This window comes from Carettochelys insculpta, chromosome 1 (assembly GCF_033958435.1).
Source record: "Carettochelys insculpta isolate YL-2023 chromosome 1, ASM3395843v1, whole genome shotgun sequence".
Lineage (NCBI taxonomy): Eukaryota > Metazoa > Chordata > Testudines > Carettochelyidae > Carettochelys > Carettochelys insculpta.
In genome coordinates, this window is record NC_134137.1 from 174,528,651 (window position 1) to 174,549,056 (window position 20,406).

The window sequence follows — 20,406 nt, forward strand, 5'->3', positions numbered from 1 at the left end:
CTAATAAACTATTTTGCTAGTCTTTAAAGTGCTACTTGACTGCTTTTTGTTTTGATAGTGTATAAACTAGCATAGCTTACTCTCTGATACTTAGCCAGTTAGCCCCCAGCCCGTAACTATGCTTAGGATTCTTTCGTTCCAAGTACATGACATACTTGTTGAACCTCATCAGAGTTCTTTTGGCCCAATCCTCCAATTTATCTAGGTCACTCTGGACCTTTTCCCTACCCTCCAACATATCTACCTCTCTCCCTAGCTTAGTGCCATCCACAAATTTGCTGAGGTTGCAATCCAACCCCTCATCCAGGTCATTAATAAAGATATTGAACAATAATGGCCCTAGAACCGATCCTTGGGGCACTCCAGATGAAACTGACCACCAACCACACATTTCAAGATAGTACCTGCTATTTTGAAATAATTTTGCTAACGACTACACTATGCACATACTTTTTTGAAATAAATTCAAATAGCAGGCACTTATTTTCAATTTTTTTAAATCTCATTGCACAGGGAATAACATCTAAATAGGTGCTGTTAAGATGCGGAGTAGTGCTCTTTTCAAATAAGCCATAAAGGTATCCAATGACACTATTTTAAATTAGGCACCATGTGTCCAGACATGCTATTTTGAAATTTCTGGAATGGCTTATTTCAAAATAATGCTTCTGTGTGGACATAGCTCTCATGATTGATTGACTTGCAGCTAGGAGGAGAGAAAATTTCTGTACAGTGGTCCCGCAGCTCTACTAACATGATTACCTTAGGACACTGAAATTATTCACATCAATAATAGTGACTTCTAGACCTGCAGGCTGTTTTACCCCTCTGTACTTTCACCTCTTTTTGTTTATCAAAACCATTCTCCAACACTCCTTCCATAGCTGTGTCCTTGTTGTACTCTCTTGTCTCGCAGGCCCAAACTGGAGCAGTGCTGGTAATGAGCTCCTGCTCTCTCTCTCAAGCCAGTTCCCACCTTTTCCACTTTTGAACTACACTCCATCCAGCATTAAGCTTTATCTCCTTCTGCTGGAAGTTACTTTCCACAGGCTTCTTATCTCTATTTTTCATTGATTACACTGCCTGGCTTTCCTCTTCTCCCATTCATCTTCCACACCCAAAATGTTCAGATGTCTTATTGCCATGGAAGAAAGAGACCATATCCACCACTCTGTGCCCTCTTCCTTTGACCTTCATCACTGGATCAGTTCTCCCAGGTGCCAACAGGGGCACTAGTACTGTACACACTAATGTACCTTGCTATCTGAATTTCCCTTTTCTGATCACTACCTTATTTCTTTCAATATTGTCCACTCTACCTCCACCCCCACTCTTCTGCTTCACCTTTGAGATCTTTAGTCTATTAAACATACCTCACTTCTATGCCACTCCAAGCATCCTTCTTTCCTTACCTCTTGCTCACCTCTGTTGATTCCATGGTTAGCTCTGTCAACTCTTCTCACTCACCTCTATCCTAAATCCCTCTCTCTCCCATCCCACTTATTCTCACATTGGTAAAGGTCTGGCAGCTTAATTCAACAGAACCACCATGTGGGAAGCTCCCAGCAGTCCTAGGGGGGAGGCAGTGCTCGCTCTGGTAAAGTAGGACACTCAGGTTGTGAAGGATATGTAGTATAAGATCCTCAGCAAGCCAACATGAGAGAAAGTGTCATGTTTCTTGTGTGGAGTCTGTTTCTCTTGGGAAATGATTTTCCCTTTGCATCTAGAATTAACTGAAGAATGAACTATGATAGGGTATAGTACTGGAATAAGCTGGAGGGTCTTGGAGTTCTTTTAGAGACACCCTTCAAGTCAGCTGTTTAATATTATCACAGATTTACCAGCCCAGACATTCACTTTCTTACCTTTGCCATTAGGATGAGGAAAGGCTAATGATATTTTCCTTGCCTGCATAATTTTTCTTCATGTGGAAGACCAATGCAAGAGCTGCCCTAGGGTCTGATCCCAGCATTTTGGGTTTCTGGCTCTGACTAATCAGGCTGTGTGGCAGAGCTGATGGGCATGAACTTCTCTTCTACTTTACCTTTTGCAGGCCAAAGATATGTGTTGTTTACATTGAGTCCTTGGGGAAATGACACCCACCTATCTTTGTGTTGAATTCTCTCGTACCTTTACCATCTCACTAATCAACTATTCTTCCATTTTAGTTTTACGGGAACCCTATACAGTCCGTGTGGAGGACCAGAAAGCCATGAGAGGCAATGTAGCGGTCTTCAAGTGCATTATCCCCTCCTCTGTGGAGGCATACATCACTGTTGTCTCTTGGGAGAAAGACACAGTCTCACTTGTCTCAGGTAGGCTTTAAAGGCTTTCTTTCTCTACTGGATATGGTTTCTGTGTTTTCCATAATGCTCAAAGGTTCCTTTATGCTGCTTATAGCTGAATGATAGTTCCTCTTTCTACTATAATTAATGTATTGCACATTTAGCACTGATGCATTCTCCTGATTAGGTGTGACTTGAAGCTTTGAGACAGCTCTGGCTTTTTTTTAGCTTGCTCCCAGGGAAATTAACATGTGTTTTGTTTTACAACAGACGTGAAATCAGAATTTCTTGGCATTGTGGCATAGTGTTGACTTGATATTTTTAAAAAGGGAAATTCTGTTTGCCATAGATTTTATTTTTGTTTTTGAGTGTTATAACCTGTTTGTTCAATTGTGATTGTCTTCTAGTTGTCAAGTTATTTGTGGAGTAAAATAAATCTTTTCTCTCTTGCATTTATATTACATATACATTTGTTTTGCTTGTTTTAAATGCTGCATGCAATTGGCTCCCACATTTTCATAGCATCTTTGTACCAGGCATATCTATAGACAACATTTGGAAGCTTTCACGGTGTGAAAGATTGTATACTATCCACACACACACCTTGTATAATAAAATCTTTGCTATCTGCCAAATATATTTATGCATATATTGATGTTAACATATGCTTAAAGAAGAACTATCTACACTGCTGTGTCTATATAAAATTTATGTTGGTGTCAGAAAATTGAAAACTCTTACGGTTCCACAAAACAGCTACAGTATGTACTGAAAGTATGCATAGTGGAAGCAAAAGTCCTTTCCTTTTTTCTTTTTTTTTCAATCCAATTGACCTGATTTACCCTCACAAACTTGAGTTTAGGTGTGAAAAATCTAGCCCAAATGGAGTCAATGGTTGGAGTTCTGTTGTTGACTTCAGTGGAGCCAGGATTTCAGAGTAAGAAGCCAACATTTTCTAGCCAATAGCGTGTAAGAAATTCATGAAACAACCTATGCTGTTTGTGGGACGTGCACATTGCTGTATTGCAACTGAAGCATTTATTATGAAGACAAACATAGGATATATTTGCTATTATGTGCTCAGGTAAATGACAAACGTACAGGATGTGAAAGTAAAGCTGCTGAGTATTGCAGCAAGGAGACAATAATCAGAGCCGTATGTCAGTGCGTTGTGTATTATAGAATGTGTTTACAGTATTCTACAGCATGTGTTGAAATGAGTTAAAGGTTGTAAGTTTTCCACTCAGTTAACCAGTCTTCGTATTGGAGAAATGTGGGGCTGCTAGAAATGGAATTCTTTGTTTCTATATATCCTCTGTCCTTGACTTCCTATCAGTGGTAAATCAAGTGCTTGAAGTTTTAGCTCTTCATTGAAATTTTTGAGACATTATGGAAATAGACTCATTTAGAAACATAATATTTTTAATAGAACAATCACCTTGTCCAGTAATATTGGTATAGTTGTTACCTGCACTAAATCCACTTTAGTCCCCTTTTTTTTTTTTTTTAACATTGCCCCAAGAGGGCTGAGATCCAACTAGCTGATCTTCATGGGTAGAAACCCATGTTCCCTTTAAGCTGCCCCAAACTGATTGGCTGAGTGCCCACAGCTGCCCACAGCCAGCAGCATGAGTTTCGGTCAGTGGTGCACAACTGCACATGCCTCAGTGCACCTAACAAAATTTATTCTGCACATGGATGGGGAAAAATTAGAGGGAGCATTAGTGGAAACCTTCTTCGATAAAAACCTCCACCTCCACTGCCTGCACAGATCCAGTTACAGTAGTTGGTAGTTACAGATCACAAATACACTATGCAGCAGATATGGTGATGTGATATGGAGTCTGCATTAAAGAATAGGATTGAGCCATAAACTGTTACAAGTATTTTTATAATTACTTTAACTTGTTAAAAGAAGAGGTAATAGAATTTAAATTACCAAACATATAATTATGTGGGTTTCTTTTTAATTTCTCTTAAGCTCAAAATAAACTAATCTGGATAATTTAATGTTATTAAAAAATCCTTCATTTCCCATTACCAGTTCAGAACAACTTGCACCACTGTGATTAGTTTTCTCACAGCCTGATTCTTACCCCACTAGAACACCACAACATCTTTGGGTGGCTCAATTTTGCTTATAATTCTGAAGTCTAAAACACAATATGTTTCTTCAGCCTCTTCCTTACTATTGTAGAGCGAAATACTGCTCCTCTGGAGGCCACAATGGCTATATAGTACATAGAAACAGACAACCTAGTTAGGCAAGTTGCTGGCGTCAACATTTGTCCCTTTTGTCACTGAAGGAGGATAATAATGGTCTTACTCATCAGCTGGGCCTAAACATTTTTCTCTTAGGACTTTTGCCTTTTTTAATTGATGAAATTGCATCCATTAAAAAACATTTATCTTATCCTAAAGTATCTTTACAGATATGGAGAGCAATACAGTATCACCATACATCTGTTCCTCTATTAAGTATATCCTGGTTATGTCCCTGAACGAACAAAGGCAAAAAAACAACAACATGGAACTGAATTCTTATGAGCTAGATAAGGTGGATTGGCCTAATAAGCCACTACATATGAGACATCTTTGTTATAGAAGCAGGATAGCAAGCCATTAAAAATGAAGTCTTAATACATTTATCATGTCGTTGATCGTACAATAGCCCTTCTGAAAAAGAATTTCATGCAGCCACAAAACAAGTAAAAAGTATCTATTGAAATTGATGCTCATTAAAAGGTTGTTTAGCTTATCTTGTCTTATCATGGAAAATATGTCAGAAAGTCTGATTCTTGAACTTGTCACTGTACAGATTAAATATAGGAGTCTGTGTTTAATTACAGTTATTCTGATTAATTCCTCAAGACCAGTGTTAAAGGGAGGCAAGAAACATCCATTCAGTTTAAATAGATGGATTGTAGAGTTTGCTAGTTACTGTCTCAGTTCCTTAGCAGCAGCTTAATCGTACTAGCTTTTTAAAAAGTGATGTTTTATGAGACAATTGCTTTGAGTTCTCTTCATGATCAGTTCAATGATAACATAGCCATGAACTCAAATGGTGAATTTTGATTAACCTCAAAGTCTTGGGGGCTAAGACTTGACAGGACTATTCAGTTGTTTTCTACCAGTGATCTATATTTTGAGGGAAAATATATCAAATAAAAGAACAACGTTCCTGGAAGTGTCTGATAACTCTGGTGAAGTGTTGAAAAGAAATATGCAATAGCATGTTTTTGCCTTTGACAATTTAATATTAAAACATTAATGACAGATAGGATTAAAAGAGAAATGTGTCTCATTATCAGTAAGTAGTAGATGTTGTCAGAAAGGAATGGTAAAGTGAGCAGAAACCACTATAAGGAATGTATTTAAGATTGCATATTTACTGGAGATTGTCACAGTCTGTATGAGATAAAATGCCATGGAAACCACGGGATAAAACAAAGTATTGTATATACCAAAATATAGTTTTTTTTGAAGAACACTTAGGAAATACGTCTTAGCTTAGACAGCATGAACCTTATTGGTTTCATAATAATGCAAAATGCCAGACATCTCTAAATTGGTAGTCTCTTGGCAAAATTCTGATTTTGGCTATGTATATGGGGGTTCCACTGAATTTACATGAGAACAGAAAGCTGTCCATGGCAACTCTGGTGTGTTATAAAAATGTATTGCACAGGATTGCACGTATGAGGCCTTTTTCTATTTCCTGGTTCTTATTTCATGACATGGAAATTGCAGGTTAGTGCAAAGGCAGGAAGGTAGAAGTCAACTGGAAGATATCCCTGTAATACAGATCTTATATGGAGCATTGTTGCTATCTTCATTTAAAGTGATAGTGACGTATGTTTAAAGCCATACAAACCCAGTGTGCCAGAACAGCAGCTGACAATGGCTACGTCTACACGTGAAGCCAACATCGAAATACGCTATTTCGATGAGTAATGTCTACACGTCCTCCAGGGCTGGCAACGTCGATGTTCAACTTCGACGTTGCGCGGCACCACATCGAAATAGGCGCTGCGAGGGAACATCTACATGCCAAAGTAGCACACGTCGAAATAAGGGTGCCAGGCACAGCTGCAGACAGGGTCACAGGGCGGACTCAACAGCAAGCCGCTCCCTTAAAGGGCCCCTCCCAGACACAGTTGCACTAAACAACACAAGATACGCAGAGCCTACAACTGGTTGCAGACCCTGTGCCTGCAGCATGGATCCCCAGCTGCCGCAGCAGCAGCCAGAAGCCCTGGGGTAAGGGCTGCTGCCCACGGTGACCATAGAGCCCCGCAGGGGCTGGAGAGAGAGCATCTCTCAACCCCTCAGCTGATGGCCGCCATGGCGGACCCCGCTATTTCGAAGTTGCGGGACGCGCAACGACTACATGGTCCCTACTTTGACGTTGAACGTCGAAGTAGGGCGCTATTCCTATCCCCTCATGGGGTTAGCGACTTCGACGTCTCGCCGCCTAACGTCGAAGTTAACTTCGAAATAGCACCCGGCGCGTGTAGCCATGACGGCCGCTATTTCGAAGTTAGTGCCGCTACTTCGAAGTAGCGTGCATGTGTAGACACGGCTAATGAAGTTATTTTGTGCCACGTTACTTAATGATAACACAGAAGTCCCAGAATCTGTCTTTCTTCTCCATCTTCCACTACTTTCCTTCTCTGACCCCCAAATCACACAAATGATTTTGCCAAAAAGTCTCTTTATCTTCTGGGAAAGTTATAAAGTGGCTTTCCATCCCTATACCTGCAGTCTTCAGCAGCTGAGGACACTTTCCCTCTATCAGGTCTTTGGGCAGGATTAAACTTCATTACGAAGGGTGCAGAATAAGTCTACATAACACAGATAGTCAGAATGTAAGAATGTTTAAAGAAAATGGTGAATATGTGGGATGAAGATTTTCCGATGACTGTTTTCCCACAAAATTTTTCAATCACTTTTTTAGAAAAAAAATCAGTTTCAGAAATTACAAATAGAAAAATTATATCCACTCTGACACACATTTGCTCATACATATTTCGTAATACTAACCATTTGTATTTACTTCCCCCAACACTATAGGCCTTGTCTGACATTGTTTAAAATGTGAAAAAATAGAAAATTTGACAATAGTTTGAAACAGCTTTAAAGGGACATACAGTTTTGTCTTTGAAAGTTGTAGTTAGATCTGTGAGACTTACATATAGTCTGCAGGTCACACTAGATATGAAAAAAATTGTAATGCTTTAGTGTAAATCTTGTCATGTGACAACTAAGCTAACTTTGTACATATTCTGAGTCCTTACAGTTTTCCCTCATTAAATTACTGGCACAGATTGCCACTGTGTAGAATCTGACACTACACTATGTTGATTTTGTAGCTACTGAAAACCAATTCCCCAGAAGGGCCTTAAGAATGCTCTAAAGCACATTTGTGCAATGGCAACAGAAAAAAAAGCGTAATGCGCAGTGTTGTCATGTTTTCTTCTGCCATTGCTGACCGCCCCCCCCGCCCCTGTCGTCAGCCACCAAAAGGCAACTAATACTTGGTTCTGGTCTTTATCACAGTTCTGAGCCATTGCTCTGCGTACTCCAGGCAGAGGAAGAGGACAGGCAAAGGTGAAATGGTCATGGATTCTCCCTGGGATGAGGGCGGGGTGTAGTAAAGAGATTTCAATGGACCTGTATAGTTTAGCACTACCTACAAAGTTAACAAAAGGTGCATGGACTCTCCTCCCTAAATTCCCCCATTTTTCATGTTTAAGAACAAACCTTGAAAGGGTCTGCATTGGCTAAAGAATATAGCCACTTAAAATGTAGAAAAAGATAAGGGTCAGTATTCATTGTGCATGATGGGAATTTAAGCAGTAGTTTTTCAGGACTGAATGAAAGGTGTAGAAGTGTGAATGGTAAATATGTCCCTGAAAGGCTTTGATTGACATGGGGATGACAGCTTTTGAGTCTTTGAGCCTCTGCACTTTCTGTGAGCCATAAATTAGACACAGTGGGCCAAGGTTTGAGAATGTGTCACTGATGCAGAATGATCTGCACTTAATGGAATGAATTCCATAATTTACATACCATTCTTCAAGTATTAACTTTAGAAGGTTCCAACGGCTCTTGGATATTTTTCATCAAAGAGTATTATGAACTGCAATGGTTAATATTAATAGGTCTTATTTGCTAGCAGTTAACACATAGTCATATGTAAGATACAGAGCAGAGGTTTTCACCTGTACTTATATTTGGAGATTATATTGGCATCTCAAAGTCTGTGGGTTGATCTTTGTTTTTCTTAAAAGTGAGCACTGTGCATGACAAACACGGGTCAAAATTTCTAATTAATATTATCCATGAATGTAGAAGTTTTCTGTGTAAATTGTAGTCCTTTAGACATATTGTCAGTAGAGATGATAGTCCCATATGCAAAGATGAGATCCAGATTTGAAAACATCCAAAATTCAGAGGGATGTATCCAGTGTTTTGAAAAATTCCACATCTAATCAAGAAGAATCTTTATTTCCTTGTTTTTGGTTTGGTCCCATTTCTAATGAAGACTCACAAGCCAGAAAGAGAGATCTGTGTAAGTTAAGATTGTTTCTTTCATGAGCGGAAGTTGGTCCAGTAAAAGAATTGTATTACCTACCCTTGTCTGTCAACATCCATGTAACAAATACCTTCAAATGCTCTAGTGCTAAGATTTTTCATTGTCCAAGTTTAACCGAATAAAAATGTAAATCACTAGACCTGATGTTGACAATATTAGAGATTTAAAAGTCTGTAAAGTCTTGAATAATCTACTATAACATCAATAATGCATCTAAGAAATTAAAATACTCTTTGAAATTGACATACTATACAGAATAATGCCACAGCCGGACTCCTTCTTCCCTGCACCCCCTTTTTTCAGGGCATGATTTTGAGCATTGTTGAGCACTGGCAACATCTGTTGATTCCTGGTGAAGCTGACAGGAATTGCAGATGCTCAGCATTTTTCAGAATTGGACTCTGTTGCAATATGTGTTTTCCAAGCTTCATGCAGTCTTACAAAGCTTGCTTGTCTTTAAAACTAATATGGAGCTTTACCTTTCTCTTTCAACAAAGTTATTTTCCTCAGGGACCATTAGGGAAAAGTAATTTACTGCATTATTTAAGAAATGCTTGTTTTATTGCATTTGCAACCTTTTCTACAGTTGATAGTAATGTTTAAAAAGGGGGGTACCACATGATGAGAAAGATCTGTTTGGTTTTGTATACTCTCTTGCCAATGCAAGTTTGTGTACAGTTTTAGCAAATGTAATGTTGTCTCCCCCAGGACTATGCCCACTGGCTGATATACAGTATCTATTCCCTCTGTATTTTTCACTGCATGGTTCTCAGATTTTGATAATCTGAGAACCATAATAAACTGAGTGTGGTGGTGGATACGTCTACATACGAGTGTGTCAGTAACTAGGGAAACAGGGAAGAATAATGTCTCACCAGCTCTTCCACTCCTTGGTCCATGAGTTGGCTATCTATGGTGTTCCGTAAAGGAAGCCTGGAAATTTAGCTTGATCCATTAGTCTTTGAGGACAAGCCAGGATGAATGAGGTTTTCTGTTTGTGAATATGGGTTATCATGTCTGATTGGAGGGGTTAATGATCCAATCAAGACAGAGATGAAATTCTGTCTCCAGTATCCACTTGTAGATCAGGGCATGTATTGGTCAGATGATTCAGAGTATACAGGATGCACAGAAAAGTTTGAACCATTGTATCGGATGAGTCATGACAATGAGCCTGAAGTTTCCTAAAGCAATGAACTTTTAAGATTCTTCCACAGTCTTTCTCAGCTTCTCTATGAAACTTTCATAATCTGGAAGTCAGTTGGTTGGTACAATTTGTAACTTGGATTATGTTGACTTGCAAATAAGGGATGCACTTGAAATATTCAGGCTTTTTTCCCCAGGAAAGATTCTTATGCTTTAGAAATGATAGAGCGACTCTGGTTCTGTGCATTCCATGACTGGTCTAAAGTTCATTGAAGCTGAGAGGAGAGTCTCTGCTTACATCAGTGGATTTCAGTTCTGGTCCTCTGACAGTGTTATGTCTGGAGGAAACTGGAGGTACGCTATGGCATAGCAGCAGGTCCATAGCCATCTAACCACCTTTTGATAGTGTAGACAAAGGGAAAGAGGGTTCATTGGATTGAAGGGCATGGATGGTGAATGGTTCTTTTTGTTTGCTTTTTTTTTTTTTTTTTTTTTTTTTTTACTGTTGAACTACCATTGAAGGGCATATGTGCATGAACATGGCTGGGAGCTGTGAGAGCAGTGTTTTGTTTTATTTTTGTTAGAGTGGCCACAAATGGAGTGGACAAAAGAAGCACTTCTTTCAGGGTATTAGTTGACCTACTTTTCACACTCAGCCTCTTCTTTGCTTTTAGTATTGAGAATGTGGGAGGTTGGAGCAGGGGGAAAAGGATATATCAAAGGCATGTAGTAAAAATCCAGGGAGCAGAAATCTGCCCCACCTTTTTATTACTTTATCTGTTTCACACTAAGGCTATGCCTACAATAAAGGGTTTGTCAACAAAACTCACATACAGATTCCCAAGCCCTGGGTCTACACGTGCCCCTTCGTTTCGAAAGGGGCATGTTAATGAACAGGTTTGAAAGATGCTAATGAGGTGCTGCAATGAATATGCATCACCTCATTAGCATAATGGCAGCCACAGTGATTCGAAAGTGCGGCTTTTCGAATCACGTGCTGCCCGTGGCGACAGGACCTTCCAAAAGGACCCCCCAGTTTTTGAAAACCCTTCTTCCAAGGCTTCCAGGAAGAAGGGCTTTCAAAAACTGGGGGGTCCTTTCAGAAGGTCCAGTATCCACAGATAGCACACAATTCAAAAAGACACGCTGTTGAATCGCTGCGGCTGCCATTATGCTAATGAAGCTCTGCATATTCATTGCATCAGAGAGGTAGCCCTGTTAGTCTGTAGCTTCAAGAACAGCAAGAGTCTTGTGGCACCTTAAAGACTAACAGATATTTTGGAGCATAAGCTTTCGTGGGCAAAGACCCGCTTCATCAGATGCCCCCCACCCATGCATCTAATGAAGTGGGTCTTTGCCCACAAAAGTTTATGCTCCAAAATAACGAACAGAGAAGGAGCCGTGTTAGCTTATATAGTATCAAAACAAAAAAGCAGTCAAGTAGCACTTTAAAGACTTACAAAATAATTTATTAGGTGAGCTTTTGTCCCACGAAAGCTCACCTAATAAATTATTTTGTTAGTCATTAAAGTGCTACTTGACTGCTTTTTTGCTTCCAAAATATCTGTTAGTCTATAAGGTTCCACAAGACTTCTTGTTGTTCTCATATTCATTGCAGTGCCTCATTAGCATCTTTTGAATCCGCTCATTAACATGCCCATTTTGAAAGGAAGGGGCACCTGTAGATCCAGCCAAGGTGTTTTGTTGACAGTAAATCAACAGAATGCAGCAGTTTAGTTGACAGTCTTATCCCACTCACCCTGAGGCATAACACCTCTGTTGACAGAGATCTGTCAACAGAAAGCGAGAGTGGATGCTCCTGGAGGCCTGCTGTCAACAGACAGAGCTTCTGGGACACTAGGCAGCCCTGTCTGCTGTGCTTCTGGTTGGCCATTCTGTCTGCTTGGCCAGTCTGGTCACACTCTGTTGACAGAGAAGATAACTCTGATCCACTTGGCGCTTTGGCCACGATCTGTTGACACAATATCATTGGACGTAAACTTCTGTCGACAAATCCCTGTAACCACGATATAGCCTAAGTGAAAGGACGCAGCTGGTAACGGTACTGTAGATGTGTCAGTACTGAGGAGTATCTATTGAACAACTGACATTTTTTATTACTTATTGGTCTTTCATTTAAATCTCTTGACCCCATCTCTTCCCCCTTTCTTCCCCAGCCTTTTTTATTTTTTTTCCTTTTAAAGATAAGAAAGAGACGCGTTTTGACAGGATTCAGACCTCTCTATGGAGAAGGATTTTGCACAAAAGAAAGTAAAAAGAGATGCTCTGAGGTGGAGTGGGTACGTTGTAGAGGAGGAAGGGCTTTGCTTTGCCTTCTCTTCTTGCAATAGGGAAGGAAAATAGTGAGGAGCTGTTTCCTGGGTCAGGTCTTCAAATAATAGGAACCTTTTCCCGAAACTCAGCCTCCATCTCTCTCTCTCTCTAATTTAATTCCATTCCTTCTGGTTACAGTCACTCTCCCTCTATTGTGTCACCCTCCTTTGAATAGCAATAAATAATTAGACACCATACTCCCTAGTCATTGTAGACTCACCAAATATAAATATGTACATAATAATTAATGTTTTCCAAATAAGAGTCCTTTCAGTCCATAATTGGTTTTTTTCTCTTCAGGTTCCCCTTCCAGTTTTGTTAGCATCTTTCTAGCTCCGAGGAGCCCAAAAAGGAGCACCATGTTTTCAGGCCTCACCTGTGCCTCATATTTCACCTTCTCATATTATTTCACTATGATTCTAATATATGACCCAGAGCCACATGGCAGTAAAATATATATATGGGAAAACCTTTTATGCATCTTAGCAGAAGCCTAGTAGTTTTTTCCACAATACATCCTCATGGAAGCGCTGAGCCCCAAGCTATATGATTTTGAGGTTTTGGGGCTTTGTTTTGAGGGCATTTTGGGCTACCTTATTATTTTGTACATTAATATTTAATTTGATGTTCACAGTCATGAATAGGTTTTTGGCAATCTTTCTCACACTCATTGGAAATACCTGCACATTGGATTATTTTTCACCCCAGTATATCTGAATTTAAATCCTTTTTTTTGTTTGTTTGTTTTGAGGTTGATTCACAGATTATTGCCTGCCACTGATTTTTCTTGCAATTCTGCTCCCGTTATGTTAATTTGCTGTCCTGCTTCTGGAGATCATAACACTGCCAGCTATTGTCTGCACTCATAATTAATATGGTGTTTATCCCTTTGTTCAACTGGATCCTGTCATCAAGATATGAAATAAGACAAAAAGGACTATTAACCTTCACAGTTGCTCACTGGTTTCCTTTCGTGAATGAGACACATTGGCTTGTATTATTGCTCTTTCTTTACAGTTCCTCAGACAGTTTTTAATTCATGTGATTTTCTTATGGGTTCAGGCAATTTTGAATTAAATAGTTCAAGGATGATTTTGGGAGATTTTGTCCAAGGATATAGTTTCTGCATGGCTCATGCTCATTAAAGCCTCAATCCCATGATGGTTAGTAAAGACACAGCCTTCTGTGCTCATGTGGATCCATATTGGTACAGATGGATAGGAAGAGGGACACCTTAGTGTGAGTCTAGCCCTTACTTGGCACTATCAAAAATAATGTTCATTGCATTAGTTGTTTTTCTAAAATTAGCACTCCAAGCTGTTAGCTGCTTATGAATCTTGTTTCCCCCCCTAGATATTTACATATTTTTATATCAGTTGGAGAATAGATACCTAATATCCTCAGGGTGATGTATCAGCTCATTCATTTTAATGAAATCATGACTTACTTCTCAGAACCAATGGCATTGTAAACCTGTTTTATCATATATATATATATATATATATATATATATAATATACACACACACACAAACACACAGTAGAGGAAAATTCTAGGAAGCAAGGAGATGTCAGATGCTAATTATATGATGATAGCAGACACTGAGTTTCAAAAACTTAAAACTTTATTACCATTGACATACAGATTGTCAATATCACATGTCAAAAAATGCAAAGTAAATATCCATCCATCAACCTTTAAAATCAGTTTTTTACTTTGAGTGTCTGTAAATTTCTGTTATCATTGGTTGAAATACATATGTGTTGATTTAGGTGTGTGTGGTAAAATTGGCATTTACTGATAAATAAACTTGGAAGGATTAGATGTTTGTGTATGAGCTGATTTTAAAATGGTAAAATGTAGAAACTTTCACCAATAATGATGTCTGACCCGTATTTTAGTTTGATATGGAGTGAGTTCATAACAACTGACAATGACATTGATTAAGCTTGAAATAATATTGTCTGGGGATGTTTTTTGACCAACGTAACTGGTGGAAGTAAAACAATCCCATGAGTAGATATAGAACTGTTGCCGTGGATAAAGCCTTACATGTTCAGAGGTTCAAACATACAGACATCCAAATTTAGATGCTTACAGTGATCCATCCATCTCTCTTGAGAATCAAAACTGAACTGAAAAAGATCTCTATAAAATCAGTTTTGTTGAGGTATCTGGGTCCTCCTGATTTTGATAGATGGTCAGTTACTACTTAAAAATACATGTCATTTTAAAACCAGTGATCTGAGCAGTAATTACAAGCATTGTCGTCTTGTTTGGTGATAACGGGTCATCCTGTGTATACATAATAACAGTTAAAATATTTTGGCATTTGATAAGAGGCTGTCCAATTTTCTTTGTCTGTTCTAGTGATCTGTTAAAAGAACTGAATCTGTTGGCTATCTTGTGGGGAGACCTCCTACGCAGCCATTTTTAAATAGCTATTTTAAACTTCCAGTATATTTCCCAGTTTTTAGTTCTCTAGTTCATATCTGCCCAGTTAGATACAAAAGGTGTTTATTTTTATCATTCAGTCAAATGCTATCTATACTGAACTAGTAAAAAATGTTTACTTCAGGCCACAGAGACTTGCACGATGTCATATTTTCAACTGACAGAGTAGTGTGATCCACACAGACCTGTCAACAAAAGCAGGTCAGCAGGATTGAGCAAGGAAAAAAAAATCAATAAATCTTTGAATTAATCATGCAGCTGCCGGAGAGAATTATGAGTGCATGAAATGAGGTATGAAGGTAGATATCTATGGCAACTCTTTTTTTTTCCTGTCTCAATTCAGTCTCTCTTCCTTTGTTTACCTGTTTTTGCTTCTCTTTTAATGTCAGGTCCAATATGTTCCTCTCAATTTTAAACCCAGTAATCAAATTTAATTCACAGAAAAATGTGTGTTACCTTTCTCTGTACAGCCATGTTTCTCCATCTTAATTTTATGCAGATTTGATATAATTAATAGAAGAGTTTTAGCTTGATAGAAAGCTGAGATTTTTTCCATCTTGTGCAGTGAATCGGACTGAAAACAACTGATGCTTCATTGCACAGAAGAGTAAAAAATTCATGTCCGCACTGCTGATGTCTCAGGTGAGCCACTGTCCTCATGTCTAATTGGGCACTTCTGCAACAATGCAATGGGGCATGAGCTTTGACCTCTCCAGAGACAAACAAACAAAAATCCACACCTGTGCAGGAATGCCAACCCAGATTCCCCATCTCAGTAGGCTGTTCTGAATAGTATATCGCAGACAAGTACAATCAATAGTCTTGATTTCTAGATATGTATGTTTGAGTTCAGGCTTCCAAATCAAGATTACAGTCGAAAGAAAAAGAAATGCAGGGTGGACACTGGGGAGAATAATTCGATACTAGTGAAATTAATTATTAATTAACACATTAATCTTTTTGGTAGATCTCTGTGGTCTAGATTTTATAAACTTAGTTTTGTCAGATTATCTGTTTGAAAGATTTAGCCTTAATTAAAGTGTAGTTGTTTCAGGGGAAGTATTCCATATATCTTCCTTTACCAAAAGCTAAAGGTTTACTTCTGCCCTGATTTTGAGATGGGTAACGTGGACAGCTGATAAGATTACTTCTTCAGGGATTGTCAGCCTGCTTTGAGGAAGAGCCTCTCCCATCTCTGCATTCCACACTTGCTGTATTTTTCACATGTAGGTATCTGTCATGTACAACCAGTAGGAGGTTGTCTATGTCTCTGTGCCTAGGGAATTTGGCTCTGGCTAACTTCCATTTGGGGAGTGGCCCAGCTCTTGATGTTCACACTCACTGTAAATTCAAATTAATTTCCCTCTTTTGTATATGGGCTTTTTTTTAAATAAGATAATACTCATAAATTCCCTGAGTATAACCACCCTATTATTTGTGGAAGGTCATGGCTACTCAGTTCAGGGATAATGTGTTTCAGCAGAGAAAAAAGAGTTGACTTGCAGCGGTTCAAATCATACTCTTCGTGAAAAAATAAATTCATTGGTTTCCAAAAGGAAGACATCACATTCCAGACAGTCAGTATTAAGAAACAGGGAATAAAGTTGAATGTGAAGTGAAAGAAAAAATATCTCCTCAGGGCTCATCATTTTTGTGACTTTTAAACACTTTGGTATTTACATAAATAATAAAATGTAGGAGATTTATTTAAAGGGCCACAATAGAAAAATCACATTTATATGTTATGTTTTTCTATACTGTTACAAGTAACTCTCAACACGGTCACTGAGAGATAATAATGGGAAAATAAATTTCCTTTTTTATACTGTTTACTTTATACATTTGTGCATTTTATGTGATTTTCTTCAGGCAACTCAGAAGAAAGAGAAATATTTACTTGAAAATAGAAAAGCTGCTCTGTGTTTATGTTTTATTACACTTATTTGACAGAATGAATTGGTGCCATGTGCAAAATGATTTTTAACCACAAAAATTGGTTGTTTTTCATGTGATAGAGATTATTTAAATTTTAAAAAATAGTATGTGTATTTTGAAAAAAGGATTGGCCTATTTAAAATGCTGGTTGTAGCTCTCTAGTCCAGCACTCTCTCATCTGGAAACATCTGTAATTTGGCATGATTTTAGTTAGCCAGATGACCACTTATCATGCACGTGGCCAAGTTTCCCATGGTCCCATAAAGTTTGTTTACATCTACCAGTTCCGATGCTCAGTGATGCGTTTTTATTTAGCTGTAATTTAACCCAAATGTGTTGTAAGAGCCCAGTAAGTAGTGAAAGTGTTGGTATGTGCTAGACAATATTAACCTGCTGTGGTCCAGCAAATCCTCTCATCCGGCACCAGTCAGGTCCCGAGGATGCTGGATGAGAAAGGTTCAACCTCTATTGTTCAGTGCAAAACACAAGGAATTATCTATGCGTACGAAATAACTTGCCTTGAAGCAAACTTCTCATTTAAAACAAAGTAGCTATATGAAAACTTAGATCTGTACATTCAGCCTTCTAATTCTTTTCATATGTGTGTACAGTGCAAATTACTATTATCTTTTTATTGCAATTTGTTCTATTCAGTATCTTCGGTACTCTTGCAATAATAATGCATAAGCAATTAACGGAGTGTAGAGGTTGGAAAAAAGGCCATACTAAAATATGGGGAATGTACTGTATCAAGGACTAATACATTTACAGCATATTATATTTAAATATAGAATGCAAGGCCGGAAACACTGATGAAGTAAGTGATTTTGTGAGCTTCATGGCCTTTTTTCCCCCAAGCATTTTTGGTTTCATGAAATTGTAGTTTCACAAACTGTGCCCCTGAAAATAATGCAACTCAGATATTCAGCAACATTCAGTGAAACAACCCAAATATTTTTACCCAAGTGGAAGTGTGTGTGTGTGTGTGTGTATATATATATATATATATATATATATATGATTTACTAAAGAGAACTTTAGGACTTTTCTACAGAAACAAAGTTATGTGTGTCTATATATATATAATGATTTACTAAAGAGGACTTTGGAATTTTTCTATGGAAGCACAAAATAATCATAGAATCACAGGGCTGGAAGGGACCTCAGGAGGTCATCTAGTCCAGCCCCCTGCTTCAAGTAGGATCAACCCCATCTAAGTCATCCCAGCCAGGACCTTGTCAAGTCAGGATTTAAAAAACTCTAGGGTTGGCAAATCCACCACCTCTCTGGGCAGTGCATTCCAGTGCTACAGCACCCTCCTGATGAAGTAGTTTTTCCTAATATCAAACCTAATCCCCTCCTTCTGTAACTTAGGACCATTGCTTCTTGTTCTGCTATCTCTCATGACTGAGAACATTTTCTCTACATCCTCTTTAGAGCACTGCTGCAGGAAGTTGAAGGTGCTATTAATTCACCCCTCAGTTTTCTTTTCTGTAAACTAAATAAGTCGAAATCCCTCAGCCTCTTCTTATAGGTCTTGTGCTCCATCCCCTTAATCATTTTTGTTGACCTCCTCTGAACCTGCTCCAGGACATCCACATCCTTTTTATATTGGGGGCCCCGAAACTGGACACAATATTCCAGATGTGGCCTCACCCATGCCGAATAGAGGGGAACAACCACTTCTCTAGATCTGTTCACAGTAGTCCTCCTAATGCACCCTAACATGCTGTTAGCCTTCTTGGCTACAAGGGCACACTGTATATTCATATCCAGCCTTTCATCCACCATAACCCCTAGGTCCCTTTCCACTGTAGTGCTGCTTAGCCAGTCAGTCCCCAGCCTATAACAATGCTTGGGATTCTTCTGTCCCAAGTGCAGGACTCCACACTTCCTGTTGAACCGCAGCAGATATCTTTCGGCCCAATCCTCCAATGTATCCAGGTCCCTCTGGATCCTATCTCTACCCTCCAACATGTCTGCATCTCCCTCTAGATTAGTGTTGTCTGCAAAGTTGCTGAGGGTGCAATCCAGTTCCTCATCCAGGTCATTAATAAAGATGTTGAACAACACTGGCCCCAGAACCAAGCCTTAGGGCACTCTGTTTGAAACCAACAGCTATCCAGATATTGACCCATTGGCCACTGCCCACTGGGCCTGACTGTCAAGCCAGTTTTCTATCCATTTTATAGTCCACGGATCCAATCCATATTTGCTCAACTTGTGGACAAGAATGTTGTGGGAGACTTTTCAAATGCTTTGCTGAAGTCAAGGTATATCACATCCACTGAGTTCCCCATGTCCACGGAGCCAGTTACCTCATCATAGAAGTTAATCAGATTGTTCAGGCACAACTTGCCCTTGTAGAATCCATGCTGACTATTCTTGATCACTTTCCCCTCTCCCAAGTGCTCCAAAATGGATTCCTTGAGGATCCCCTCCATCATTTTTCTGGGGATTGAGGTAAGGCTGACGGGTCTATAGTTCCCTAGATTGTCCTTCTTTTCTTTTTTTAAAGATGGGCACTACATTTGCCTTTTTTCAGTCATCCAGGATCTCTCCCAGTCTCCAAGAGTCTTCAAAGATGATGGCCAAAGGCTCAGCAATGACATCTGACAATTCCCTCAGGACCCTTGGGTGCATTAAATCCAGACCCATGGATCTGTGTACATCTATTTTTTCTAGGTAGCTCTTAACTCGCTCCTTCCCCATCGATGGCTGCCCTCCACCTTCCAATACTGCATTGTCTAGCGCCGTAATGTAGGAGCTGTCCTTGTCCATGAAGACTGAGTCAAAAAAGTGTGGAGTACTTCAGCTTTTCTTACATCATCTGTCCCTAGGTTACCTCTTTCATCTAGTAACGGCCCCACACCTTCCCTGATAACCCTCTTATTGTTAACATGCCTATAGAAACCCTTCTTATTACCCTTCACATCCCTTGCCAGCTGTAGTTCCAATTGTGCTTTCACTTTCCTGATTACTGCCCGGCATTCTCCAGCCCTAGATTTATACTCCTCCTTAGTCAGTTGTTCACTTTTCCATTGCTTGTATGTATCCTTTTTGAGTGTAAGCTGACCAAGGATTTCCCTTTAAGCCAAGCAGATTGCCTACTATATTTGCACTTCTTACTATGCCTTGGGATGGTTTGTTCCTGTGCCTTCAGTACAACTTCTTTGAAATACTGCCAGTTCTATTGGACTCTCTTTTCCCCTTCATCTTCATTTTCCAAGAGATCGTGCCCACCAGTTCTCTCAGGGAGTCAAAGTCTGATCTTTTAAAATCAAGGGTCTGTATGTTACTGCTCACCTTTCTTCCTTTTGTCAGGATCCTGAAATCTACCATCTCATGGTCGCTGCAGCCCACTTTGCCACCCACTTCTATTTCTCCTTCTAGTTCTTCCCTGTTTGTGAGCAGCAGGTCAAGTTGTGCATGGCTGCTGGTTGGTTCCATCGGCACTTGTACCAAGATGTTATCTCCAACATTCTCCAAAATCTTCCTCGATTTTTTGTGTGCTGCTGTATTGGTCTCCCAACAAATGTCTGGATGATTAAAGTCTCCCATGAGAACCAGGGCCTGTGATTTGGAAGCTTCTCTTAGTTGTCTGAAGAATTCCTCATTTACCTCATCTTCCTGATCTGGCGGTCTGTAACAGAC

At 39.3% G+C, this 20,406-nt stretch overlaps 1 protein-coding gene across 1 annotated transcript in view; it reads left to right on the top strand.

Annotated features, from left to right (window-relative positions):
- Positions 1 to 2,212: 2,212 nt before the first annotated feature.
- The window catches only part of DSCAM (DS cell adhesion molecule), a 550,602-nt gene continuing 532,408 nt past the window's right edge, over positions 2,213 to 20,406 (top strand). The window contains exon 1 of the mRNA XM_074983419.1: positions 2,213 to 2,315. Within this exon, the coding sequence (XP_074839520.1) occupies positions 2,213 to 2,315 (103 nt within the window). The remainder of the gene's footprint in view (positions 2,316 to 20,406) is intronic.